At 53.1% G+C, this 12834-nt stretch overlaps 2 protein-coding genes across 2 annotated transcripts; one reads left to right on the top strand and one right to left on the bottom strand.

Annotated features, from left to right (window-relative positions):
- Positions 1 to 3186: 3186 nt before the first annotated feature.
- On the bottom strand, positions 3187 to 8058 carry JN550_011905 (uncharacterized protein; the record flags this gene model as incomplete). The annotated part of the gene is made up of 4 exons (XM_049310321.1): positions 3187 to 5317; positions 5495 to 5667; positions 6092 to 7937; positions 7988 to 8058. The coding sequence occupies 4 exons, from the start codon at positions 8056 to 8058 to the stop codon at positions 3187 to 3189; spliced, it is 4221 nt and encodes a 1406-aa protein (XP_049166074.1).
- A 1594-nt stretch (positions 8059 to 9652) lies between these two features.
- JN550_011906 (uncharacterized protein) lies at positions 9653 to 10661 on the top strand (the record flags this gene model as incomplete). Its single annotated transcript, XM_049310322.1, has 2 exons — positions 9653 to 10109; positions 10168 to 10661. The coding sequence occupies 2 exons, from the start codon at positions 9653 to 9655 to the stop codon at positions 10659 to 10661; spliced, it is 951 nt and encodes a 316-aa protein (XP_049166075.1).
- Between the last annotated feature and the right edge of the window lie 2173 nt (positions 10662 to 12834).

The raw sequence follows: 12834 nt of genomic DNA on the forward strand, positions 1-12834 counted from the left end.
CACAAAATCGTCTTCGAGGTAACTACTAGAAAGCCCGACTTTGCGTCTGCTCGAGCAGGCCCGTACTCTGATAACCAGAAACTTGGACAGTGGACGGGGTCGCCTTTGACTTGGACGGTCCTCTCACGGGCCTCAGCTGCGATAAGGAGGAGCGCTGGTGGTGGTGGGGTTCCGTGGCCCCCAAATCGCATCCTTCGTCTCCGCCTCTGCTCCGTCATTGCCGGCCTGCCGCCCTTTGTGTCTCAAGTCACGTCTCAAGTCACATCTCAAGTAAATACTAGGATCCATATCTTCGAAGGGGAAGCTGTATAAACAGTCCGCCTGAGTAGTTGATCCCGAGATTTCCAAGCTGGTTGGCATCACTAAATGGAGATAGAATGGTTTAGTCACCGCGCTCAGCTCTCGATGCAAATTTGGTGGAATCAGCCCAAGAGCTACCATGCACGAGACTTAAGGAAGCTGGCGACTCGCGAGTCCAATTGTACCACTTCCACCTGTCACAGAGCATCCATGATGCCTTTATCAAGTGGCTAGTTGAGGAGCACCCACCCCTTGCTCTACCTGCCTTCCGATGACACGGCATTCTTGGAATATGCTCTATTGGATACTCGCAATCTCATCTGGTTACAATTCGACATCTGGCTGACGTTGGTTCCGGTATGAAGTAAACTTCACCATCAGCTCGTCGATACCTCCTGACGCACCATATCCACAGTCTCTCATGGCTGAAGGGTGTCTATATGTTCTCTCAGAAACATTCATGAGAGATATGTGGTATCACCTTCTCAGTGATCTTCTGGAGGGGACAGTCACGATTATAATCCGGTGACGTACGCATGGGGGCCCAGTCGTCGGGATGTGCCGTTGGATCTGAGGAACTATTGTAGCGGCAGCGGGCCTCCGGAAGCTGTGACCATTTGCAACGGCGGCCTTGTCGACTTGAACAAGCGAAGCATATCGCAGATCAGCTTGCGGGTGCTCTAACCCTTTACGTTCGTTCGAATGGGCACCCCAACTTCAGCCAGCCGGCTACAGGACAGAGTGTCCATTGCGCAACATGTCTACGCGTCAACTGGCCATGGCTGGCCCTGCCGTGCTTTCTAGCTGTATCGACTATTATCCTCTTTGCTCTGACAGTATCACATTCGAAGAGGAACGTTGGCTACTGCAATACAGACCTGACATGGAGAATATAGACAAGATGGAAAAGATTGTGAAGGATACCACTGTCATCTTAAGCGGCGGGAACAAGGAATACAAACTGATGGCTATGTAGCATATTTACCATGGCAGTCTATTATGAATTGTATAGTATATGACATGGTCAAATGCTTCTAATTGTCGCCGTTTTCCCTTACTTTAGAGACAGTTTGAAAAAAAGACAGTCTGTCAAGGATGATCAGGTCATCGTCAACAACCACAGATGAGTGAGGGCGGGTTGTGCTTATTACGCCGAGCGTAGGAGTAAGTACCTCACTGTATCTTCAAAAATACTCTGTATCATTAATATATTCATGTTTGTAGATCGCACGTTGCAAAACCAAATTTTACTTGCCAAATCATATGCGATGATTAAACCACAAGCGTTTGAATGATGAGTTCTACTTTCCCGTATCACCCATGAACACATTCCTGATGACGGCCTCCTAAAACCAAACCTCGGCAGTGCCTCGGTGTATTCCTCGGAATCAAGCCATTCTTGCTTCAGACCGTCGGTCAGAAACTAAATTTCAAGATGGATAACATGCAACCACAGCGATCCATTTAAATGCAACCATAGATCTCCAACGATTGTAATGTAAGCCCAAATCATCGTGCTACATCCCACAGGGTCTTCTCCTTGGACCCAAACAGCTTTAGGGAGCCACATTAGCCCACGTCAACCAAACCCTAGTCCGCCACGCTGAGGGCCGGAGTCCCGTAAGTCCCGCCGAGTGGACGGCATTGCTACGGATGCTCAGAATTGGCCGTAATAAGCACACCCGGGTAATATACAGCCGTACTTGTTGGTGATGACCGACTTGTCCTTGACGGACTTGCACTCGACATTGTCGCAGTTCTCTGTGAGCTCTGTAATCCGGTGGCCGCACTTGTGGTGGATAAAGACCTTGTGTGTGCACATCGAAGGTGAACGAGGATGGGCGCGGGCTGGGATGAATAACTAAGCTCGTAGGTGCTCGTTCAAGGAGCGGTCTGGTGTCAGGGTCTGTGGCGCACGCGGTTTCTAGTTCTTAGGACTAGCAGGTGGTGCCAAAAATGTCAACTGCTTGTTGCATGATTTGTGGACCTCATAACTCTCTTATAAAACGGCGTGGTGACGACGGTGAGGACCTGGAGGTACACTATATCGGAGTAGAGTAATATCAACGCCAACGGTATCGGTCACGGGCGCCTGGCCGGGCAGATGTCGCTGCGAGTATTTGTAACAAGCTCCGCGATGTCCAAGCCTGTTTCAGCACCCGCGACGCCAAGAGCTCCGGGTGGGCTGTTCGCGCTGGAGTGGGCCCCGGCACTGTTCTGGCAAGTATACCTCTTCCAATAATAGAGGGCGAGCGCCAGGGCCAGTAGCAGGCCCGGCGGTTGAACTGGTGGGGCTTAACTAAGAAGCTTGATATGATACAAGTGGAAAGAGGTGGTGGAGTCGGGGATGAGGTCGTCCAACTTGACGCTCAGTGGATAGGTACAGAATTGGGTTTCCCCCACTCGAGCTCGTCTATCAACCGCGCGAGCACAGGTCGACAGGAAAAGGAAACCAAGGCCGAGAGTTCAGTAGAAAGAGGGGTTCAGAAAGACAGCGCGTTGCCAGGAGGGGAAATAGCTCGGAGGATTGACCTGGATTTGGACAGCCCGAGCTCGATCTGTGAGAAATAGATGAATTCTAGTATGTTGATATGGCACAACTCACCTCTATCGCATTACAACACGCGACCAAATGACCACTGCAAGAATCCGGCGGAAGGGTGCCGGTTTGCTAGATACGTTCCTAAGAGACACGGCGACTTACACCACGTCTTCCACGCTAGAACAGCAGTTATTATCGTAAACATACACATCGCTGATGTTACGAGCCCTGATCCAATACAAATACCTATACAATGACACCGTTTTCACTCATACTCTGGGAAGTCCCGTAGAGTCAATATGCTATAAAAAGGTCGCTGTAGATTATCTGCACATGCTCGCGTGCTACCATGTGCGCCAAGGGGCTGCGCACGAATTATCCCACCGCCATGCGGCCCATATGATGCTGAAATGCAACATGAGAAGCGCACCACTCACCCTCCACCCCCATGTCCATCGGGACGAACCCGAACGCCGGCGCATACGCGGCCCACCTTGGTACGGTACCACGAGGCCATCCTTGTGTGGCATGCCGAGATCTATGGCTGCAATGCCAATAAGGGGCGCACCCATCTCGAGGCGCACCATAAAGGGCCAACATATCCTGGCCAATGAGGCCATCTTTATCAGAAAGAGACCCAGTCGTGATAGGAAGACGATCCCGTCAATGTTGTCATGATAGAAACGCAATATGTGATGCTGTGTGATCTCTCTCCTGTGTTGCATGTCGCCCCAGAAGGTAGTTGGCGGGGGCATCAGAAGCGGGGGAGAGGCATGGGGTGTGAGTACATCGTCGCTGTCTGGAAGAGACAATGAAGAGGGGATGGTTCCGTCCTGGCTTCGAGACAACGTCATAACGTGCCTTCGGCGAGGACTGCCGGGGTTTGAATGCTGCTGCAGACCGCTCTGGAGGGTGGTGCGATGTAGGTGATCTGGGAGGGTGGACGCAAGATCGTCGGGCGATGCCGCTCGCTCGGCAGGCAGATCCCTGTAATGGTGCTTGAGTGGGTCGACTACAGGCGTGGACGGTGGCATAGGCGAGTCCAAGTTCTGGATCCTGTGCTCGTGCAAACCCAGCGGAGGGCTGTTGTTGGCTCTCGAGTCTCTGCGTAGGCCACCCAAATGTGATTCGTGGTTCATCCCAGTCAGAACTTCTGTAGCCGTGGGCCGTTGTGCTGGGTCGAGAGCCAGCATCCACTTGAGGAGGTGATAGAGCTTTGGCGGGAGATCAGGGCGCACTCTCCTCTCTTCCTGGAACCCTTTCCAGTCTGTAATCTCGGCACGAAGCAGGTCGATGTCCTCCAGTTCCTCCTGCACCGTGTTGGCATTTCGGTAGGGCAGCCGGCTGAAACACAGAAAGTAGAGAATCATGCCCAGCGAAAAGACGTCGGACTTTGTGGTAAAGTTGCCGAATTGCCCAAAAGCATCCGCTGTGAGCACTTCGGGGGCACAGTAGGATATGGTGCCCGTTGTACCCGTCGACTTCCTGACTGCATTCTCTGGTTGCACCTCCCCAAAATCGCTGATCAAGCACGTGAGCTTTCCACCCTCGCTGTGTAGTAGACAATTGCTAGGCTTGAGATCCCTATGGATATAGTTTGCGCCGTGCAGATAGGCAAGCCCTGATACAATGTCCCGGAACAGCGAGTATATCTCCTCGAATGACAGGCGCCGCTGTGAGGCATAGAGGTCGGGCCGCTCAGCGTGGCCCTTGGATCGCCGCCGCATCTGCGCCTTGAGCTGCTCCTTGGTCGTCTCCTTGGGCAGTTCGCCAACCACGTAGCGCAGCAGGTCGCCGCTGTTGCAGTACTGCTGGAGAATGAAGGCACATGCCACACTCGGCCCGAACCGGTGAAGCTTGACATCCTCCAGCCAGACGTGCCTGTATGAGACGAGGTTCGGGTGGGAGAGCTTGGCAAGCAGCTCGACCTCAATCAAGACCTTCTCCAACCAGGCATGATCGTCGCCGACCGGTACCCTCTTGCAAGCGAAGTGGCCCAGGTGGCAGCCGTCGATTTCGTGGCGCACAAGCAGCACGACGCCCTTTCCGCCCCGGCCCAGCTCCTGCTCCTCGACAAAGAAGGTCTTGAAGTAGTTCGGGCTGAACGCTTCTCTCCGTATGCGTGCGCCCTCCTGCGGCGCCGGAGAGCTCGAAAGGAACTCGGCGTCGCTGACCTCCTCGACTCTCGAGCTCGCGGCGCTGGCGCCATCACCGATGGGCAGTGTAGGCTGCGTCAGCCGTCGGACGGGGCTCGGCGGCGTGCGATGCTCCTCGTGGGGAGCCGCCCGCAGCATGCGGAAGTAGTTTGGGTCGACATACGACTCGTCGCGCGGCGGAATATCGAAATGGCGTTCTGGCGACGAGGACCGCGTCCGCAGCGGCTGATGGCAGGTGGGGCATTCCGTCAGAGACAGGCCTCGGATCTCGAGACGCTGTGACGAGGGGTCTCGCACGACGAGAGCGTTGCGGTGCCGTCTTAGTGGTGCGCAATCTGTTAGCGGACGAGTCGCTCTCGAAAACAGTGCTCCTTGAACTCATTCATTTGCGTCATTCAAGTCCAGGCCGGCCGGCCCAAAGTGTGCCTGGAATCATCCCGTCTTCATCGGCCCGGGTGCCAGGGCGGGGGGGACAGGACAGTGAGGTATGACGTACAGAACAATCTCACGGCCCTCTCGTGAGGTGTACGGGATCAACTCCATGGCCGGTGTATCGCCATAGAGCGGCTGCCAGGTTGCGGTGTGGTTGTGTTCATGGACATCGGTGGTCGCTGTGGTCTTGCAGAAGCAATTTGGAGACAGCAGCTTCGGCTGACTATCGCAGAAGTCCTACATTCCGCATTGTTGGTTGTTGTTTTGTTGTGCTTGCATAATGCGCGCGTCGTGTAGCTAAGCTGTCGTTAAGTGGAGAGGTGGGAGAGCCAAAGCCCCGAAGACTAGGGGGTTTGCCCGCTAAGGCACAGGGACGTGATCTACTGTAGTTACTTCCCCAGGCCCTAGCGCAACACCCGAGTTCCACTGACCGCGCCAGGAAATGGTGTCGGCATTCGTCCGCTCCTTTATAGACCGACCTATGTATAACTTGGTACTTGTCAAGTCTTATTTACTAGGGCGACTTGCCACGCTGGTTTCAATTTGATTATGTATTGTAATCTACTTCCCAATGACAATGGCCCATAGATTCTTCCCAAACGCAACCCAAACCCTATCTCTTCGCATCTCATCCGACCCAACGCTCCAGGGTAGCCCTAACAATTGCTAAAGGACTTTTCTCGTCCAGCTCCGTCCTGGATACTTCGCGTCGGGCACAGTCAAAAGGCTTTTGCCCCTTGATCTTGCCCTCGTCGAACCATGCACCGTGTAGCCCATACGGTACCCTCTGTGGCAGCTTTACCCGCGCCACGACATCCTTCATAGTCTTGGCGTCGATAACCCAGAGCTCACTGATCGCGTCCGCTCCACACTCGCCGCTCTCATCTAGCTGTGATTCATCGAATACATACGTCAGGAGCCATCCATCGTCCTCGCTGGCGCCATCGGCCCGAGGTACGAACTGGGGCTCTTGGGCAAACCAGCCATCGGGCAGCTTGAACAGCTTGACCGGGTCGTCGGGATCGCTGCTGTGCATAATATGGTCTATGCTTCGTGTGTCGACGCATCCCTTGATCTGCTGGGGCGGGTGCGCAATGCCCCGGGCGATCAACGTTTGGGCGTCTATTTTCGCCAGGTAATCGATCTTGGCCGCCTTTCCGAGAGCTGCCGAGTAGTACGATGACGACCCTGTACTGCACCCGTAGACGTAACGTGCTGAGGCCATCGCATATGCAGGGGACAGCGCAGGAAATTCAAAAGGAATGGCCGACAACGCCCATTGATTTCGAATCATGGGTCGGTCCGTGCCGCTGCTGAGCGGGAAGCTGAAGTAGTAGAGCCGGCACTGCTCCTCTTCGACGTACTCAGGGGGCACCGGCTTCGGGATAGGGGGTGCTAGGGCACCGGCACTGTACACCACAGATGCCGATGTCAGGCGACTGGCAAGCAGGTGAACGCAAACCTCGGGTACTGGGTCCAGTCTCGTCGTCTCCCAGCAGTTGGCCGTGTGGAAGATAACACATGCGTTTGTCTCGAACCACTGGATGTTGTGCGGCTCGTATCGAGGAAACACCCCAAAGCGCGAACGTTCAGTTGGGTCGTATGAAACAACAGGTCTACCTGCTAGGCTGTTCATTGGATTCAAAGACAGAGGGAGATCCATGATGACCGTGTAGCGAGCCGAAACGCCAAAGTCGTGCATCATCTTCGGCGAGCTCACACCTGGGACTGGTACGTCGAAATGAGGTCCGAGAATGGGTGCAGACTTGCTGATGGGTTTGCTCGGCGGCACAATCGAGTAATACACGAACGGCTTTATAAACACTGCGTGAAATGAAATCAGTTCGCCCGTGGCAGGGTCGACCCGAGGGTGGCCGGTAGTCCACTCCTTCATGAAGGCGATGGACGACTCTCCTCCGAATCCTGCTCGAGTGTCTTTGCCCGGCTCGTTTTCAGCTTTCCGACCATTGAACCATCCTACAGTCTCCAGGCTTGGGAGCTGGAACCTCATGGGAGGGCCGCTCTCGCACGTTGCCAGCGCCCTGCCATCGTGAAAGACGACCCCGGTATTGGCGACGCTGATCTTCTTCACCCGTCTTCTGGATCCCGGCAGGCACGACAAAGCGACCAGGAACAGTGTTCGAAATACCACAAAGACAATTGTCGCGAACGTGGCGCTGACCAATGTGGCAATGCTGGGTAGCAGTGGCCGCTTAAGATTCTTGTTGTCTTTCGCGTTGAGAAAAACATCTGTCAGGACGAACTGGTTCGCGAATTGAGGCTGGATCTCCGTCCCCTTCTCTCCCGTCCTATGGAATAGAACACCACTGAGCATCCCATCGCCGTCAAACCAATGCGCATCTCTTCCCAAGTCTTCGTTGGTGGTCGGGTTTCCCCCATTGCGCACATATTGCCCGCCAGCGAGCTCCCGAGGTATCTCCCCAGTATAGTCGCATACTGTCAACGGTCTCGTCTGCTTGATGGGGGCAAAGTTGCCCGAGAGGTATCTGCAGCTCTGGTCAGACCGCGAAACTGAGACCTGTCCAATGATACTTACGGGTGAGGGCCCCGAACTGTCTCAGTGCTCTCATCTCTGGTCTCAACCGTCCTCAGCAGAGCTTCTGACATTATGCCCTCTGACCTCTGGAATTCTGATTATCGCGCACAGTGGCAGCGAAATGATCAGTCGTCGATGGTAACACCACTGACTACGACGTGACCACCAGCAACACTAGCCGTGACCTTTGAGGCATCCAGCCAGACCATATGATGTTAGATACCCGACGACTTAGTACACCTCAAACCATGCCTTCCAATTGGCGACTAGAATAGTACTCTTAATAATGCCGACTTTATTCAAGCTCTGGTAGTGTTCCATGAAGTCTACCGCAGTCAGGCTTCGTCCCACTCGGATGTCAAGGACCTATGACGGCATCGCTGTGGCCTGCAGGCAGGAAGCTTCCCCGTTACCCAGGGGTCATTCAATTATCTCCGCTTCCCCCCGTGACGGATGGTGGTCTTAGCGCGCATCTTGATTGGGTAGGAGGAAATGCATGTCGAGGTATGCCACATGCAAAAAGATCTCCAGGGAATAGTGTCGACATGTTAGTGACGAACGCTACTATTGCTTGATTACATGGCTAGCCGATCTGAAGCGGAGTTGTCATCTTGGCAATCAAGCTTCAGGCGCTAGACGCCGCCAAAAACGTGCTGGTGGGCCTTCTACTCTGTATAGTCGCCGGCAAGTACCGGCATATGGGTTGCAGCAGGTCGGTGCGGAGAGTGTCGATTATCATGCAACTGTGGTACGGGCTTGCAGCCGAGTTCGCAATTGGCCAGAATCTAGCCTTGCCAGGGAACATCCAGAAAGAGATACTACTGGCATCCCTAGCTTGGTGGTAGCCAGTGATCTGGGTGAGGGTGCTTGTCAGACCTGTGATGATATCATGACTTCATTCCCAATTTAGTCAGAAACGTGCACATCGAGGGATGCCGGCGTCTGGCTCCGGGAATTTCGGGCGCTAGTGATGATTCATCACCACCGCCGAAGTCAAAACTGCTACGACTTCGCAGGCCGACCGTCGGACAGGAAAGCCGATATCGTACAACCCTCGTTCCAAATCCAACCTATCACATACTAAGAGCCGTTGTATTCTTGACCACTATAGGTCCAAGCCGGTGGGAGGCCGATCATCGTGATTCGACGCCCTATAGGTATTAGTCTTCTTAGTCAAGGTATTCATGTTGCTTTGCGCTGCAGCTGTCTTCCCCGGCCGAGCCGGTAGGTGGTTTTTACTTCCCTGCAGCTGCGGGAAGCATCCATCCAAGACAGAGCTTAATTGTCGATCAAGTGACCGGAGCCGATCGCAGTGCCGGGTCGTTCGCGTTAAGCTCTGCCATGGCGCAAAGCCCAAACGACATGGTGTTGAGTAACGACTCTGGCCAGTCAGCATGCGCATCACTAAATGATTACACCATTTCGGTTGCCGCGGAGAAGACCATCAAGGATGAAGTCATCGGCTACTATCGTCAGTATGATAGGTAGTAGCTTTGTCCTGGCGTGGCATTCAAATACTGACCAGCCCGACTTTGCTAAGCAGCTGTCCCGTGCCATCTTATATAACTGACCAGTTACACTTCCGCGTAACCTGCACCGTAAAAACAGTAAATCGTTGTCAGACCTGCTCATAACGCGCAGTTTCAAATTCCAAGCACCGTCGCGATGTCAGGACCGGGAAATCAAGCGCTCAACATCAACAATGTTGTTGGGCAGCAAGCCAACCTTCAGATCACAAACCATGGGTCGGACTGGTATTACACGGTTTGTGCCATTATGGGCATATCGGCCGTCGCTTTCATGGCCCTCGCCTTTAGGAGGCCGCAGAGCCACCGCATATTTCACTACATCACTGCCGGAATTTGTGCCGTGGCCTGCATCGCGTACTTCGCTATGGGATCCAACCTGGGACAGGTGCCAATTCAAGCCGAATTCGTTCGCCCCAACTCCCATTGGGTCGGCGCGGCTGGCACTCGAGAGATTTTCTACGCCCGTTATATCGACTGGGCCATTACAACGCCTCTCCTACTCCTTGACCTACTGCTTACAGCTGGTCTGCCCTGGCCCACGATCCTGATTACCATCTTTGCCGATCTAATCATGGTAGTCACTGGACTCATTGGTAAGTCGTCCAAATCCCCGCCCTTGTACTCTAAACTGGTGTTAATTCCATGGACCAGGTGCTCTTACTCGCACATCCTACAAATGGGGATTCTGGACTTTTGGTACGGCAGCGTTCTTGTTCGTTGTGTACACTCTGCTTGGCACTGCTCGCTCCCACGCAAACGCTCTGGGTGGTGAGCCCAAGAAGACGTACATGATGTGCGGCGCATGGCTCACTGGCCTCTGGTTCTTGTACCCCATCGCTTGGGGCTTGAGCGAGGGTGGCAACGTGATCCACCCTGACTCCGAGGCCATCTTCTACGGTATTCTCGACATCTTTGCCAAGCCTCTTTGGGGTGCGCTCCTGATCTGGGGTCACCGCAACATCAACCCCAGCCAGCTCGGCTTACACATCCGCAACCCTGAGCAGACTAATGAGAAGTACAACCAACCCCAGAACGGTGTTCACGGTCCCGACCGAGCGGTTGGCACAAATGGAGCCGGTGTTCCAACTACTGCTGGTGCTGGCGCTCCTACCGCTACCCCAGCTACCAATGGTCATCAGGTTTGAATGGAGGGCGTATAAGTCACTCGACTGCATAGCAAAGACTTACGCCGAGTACTGGACTATCAACACATGAGATCACGCCAGGTTGGGTGTCTAATCATTTCATTTGTTGTCTATCTACTGTTTCTGAATGTAGTTATGTCTGTGCGTCAAAGTTGGAAATACCCCACGATCTTTAGGTTAGGTAATGGCTCAAATAGGCATTGAGGTAATGGTGGAGGAATAGTGACGAGAATAATGAAATTATTAATTACACTTTGCATTCCCTTTCTCTTAGTAACAACACGTGAACTTGTTCAAACATTTACACATGCTACGCACGTTTACTATTCGGGTGAATAAACAGGGCGTATGAGTAATACCAAGTCTAGATCCGTACTAATCAGCTAGCGTTGTTTTGCATGTATCGCCAACAGGCTTTGCTGACTGGCAATCCACCACGGCCCACCGGGAACTATGACAGCTTGGAGGCATTGTCAAAGCTTGATCCCTGTGCACGTCCTATTACCGGCACCGTTTTGGAGGCAAAGTCTAAATTGACATCTATTCTGAGTCTACCACATGACCTCAGTCTGAACTCACCGCAACCAGGCGTCGAATGTGATTGAACCAATCCTGGTTTAGAAGATACCTCCAGCTTTACCTCTCTGTGTGCTTCTGTCCGGGTCTCTTATTTGCTGCTAGTTTATATATCCATCCAGCCCGGAGACTCTTACGCCGTGTGACCGTTGTCTGGGACGAACTATTTTGAGGCTACGGATTCGGGCTCCTAGACATGCAGTAGCTTGATGCTAGGCGTGGAGCTCTCAACCCGAGGGTGCCCATGATGTCGGTTCTGGCTGCCAGGACCTACCGAGTACATGCAGTGTGAGGTAGTCCAATATTCCTAATGGATGGATTAAATACGGGTACTGCGGTTAAGGATCTATAACAACGATTTGCCAACAGCTTGACAGGCCCATTCCACTCACCCTGGAACTTGAATACAGCAGTCATCCCTTGAGGCCCTTGAGGGGACGTGTGATAGGTAACAGCATACTTTCCCTTCCCCATACTTACCCATACTTCATGACAATGAGAAATCGTCCCGCGAAATATCCGAGTAGACACACCTATAGCCGTTGAACTATGCTTGGCAGCAAATGTCTTCACTTTTCCTATAGTGTCCCCGGACAGCCCATCTCCTGCCTCTGCAACAAAGTACAGAACAAAGCTGGACAGGCCCCGGCCTTCACCGACGACAAGCTGGAAATCTTGCGAGCTAAGTGCAGCTCCAAACCAATGACATACAAAGATACGTAAGGGGCGTTTTTCATTAGATATCTGCAATGGTTCGCGATATTAGCCTATGTAGTTCACCAAGAGGGCAGTGTATAAATAGCTACATCCTATCATCTGAACCAAGGGATCGGCCGCCGGCTTATCAGCCGAGCGGCAAGCCGTAGAAGCCAGGTTCTTGGTAACTGGTTCGAATTATTGGGAGATCATGTCAGTGGCCCGTCCCATCCAACGATTACCCCGCTAAAGAGATCCGCGCCGCGTTATTGCTGATGACTTGCAGCAATATTGACATGCAGCAATATGACGGCTAAATCCGCCGTGCTTTTGGGTAAGGACGCCAGCACCTCTCCGATCCACCGAAAGAACCGGTATAAATAATGACAGAGACAGACCACTATCTCTCGATCGGAGGAGACTATCTAAACTGTCTATGATCTGCGCGTAATTACGGCACGATGAAAGGTTTCGTTATTTCCATCCTCTTCACTTTCGCCGTCGGGGGTAGCATATTTGAACGAGACCAAGACGTGTGCAAATGGCAACTTGATGGCGATGACTGCATTTGCATGAACAGCGTGAACGGCGCTCTACTGAAGGACGAAACCACCACATGCTGCACCAACATGGGACTCAAAACCAAGAGCATGGTACGCAGCTCTCATCCAGATCGTCAACCCCGACACCAAGCTGATATAGTTCTAGAAATGTCATGTCGCACACGATAATAGGGACACATTCAAGCAGTGCTGCAAATGGCTGGCCATTGAGTCTTGCATTGGCCATTGCCGCTAGGACTCGAAGCTTGTGTTTCAACATATAATTGACGGAGGAGGGCAGTCATCTCGAAGCGTGGAAGATATAGTCGCTCCTCTAATACTCTTGAACTTGCCTGTTG

This window comes from Neoarthrinium moseri (genome assembly GCF_022829205.1).
Source record: "Neoarthrinium moseri strain CBS 164.80 chromosome Unknown scaffold76_Wmoseri_CBS_16480, whole genome shotgun sequence".
Taxonomy (NCBI): Eukaryota; Fungi; Ascomycota; class Sordariomycetes; order Amphisphaeriales; family Apiosporaceae; genus Neoarthrinium; species Neoarthrinium moseri.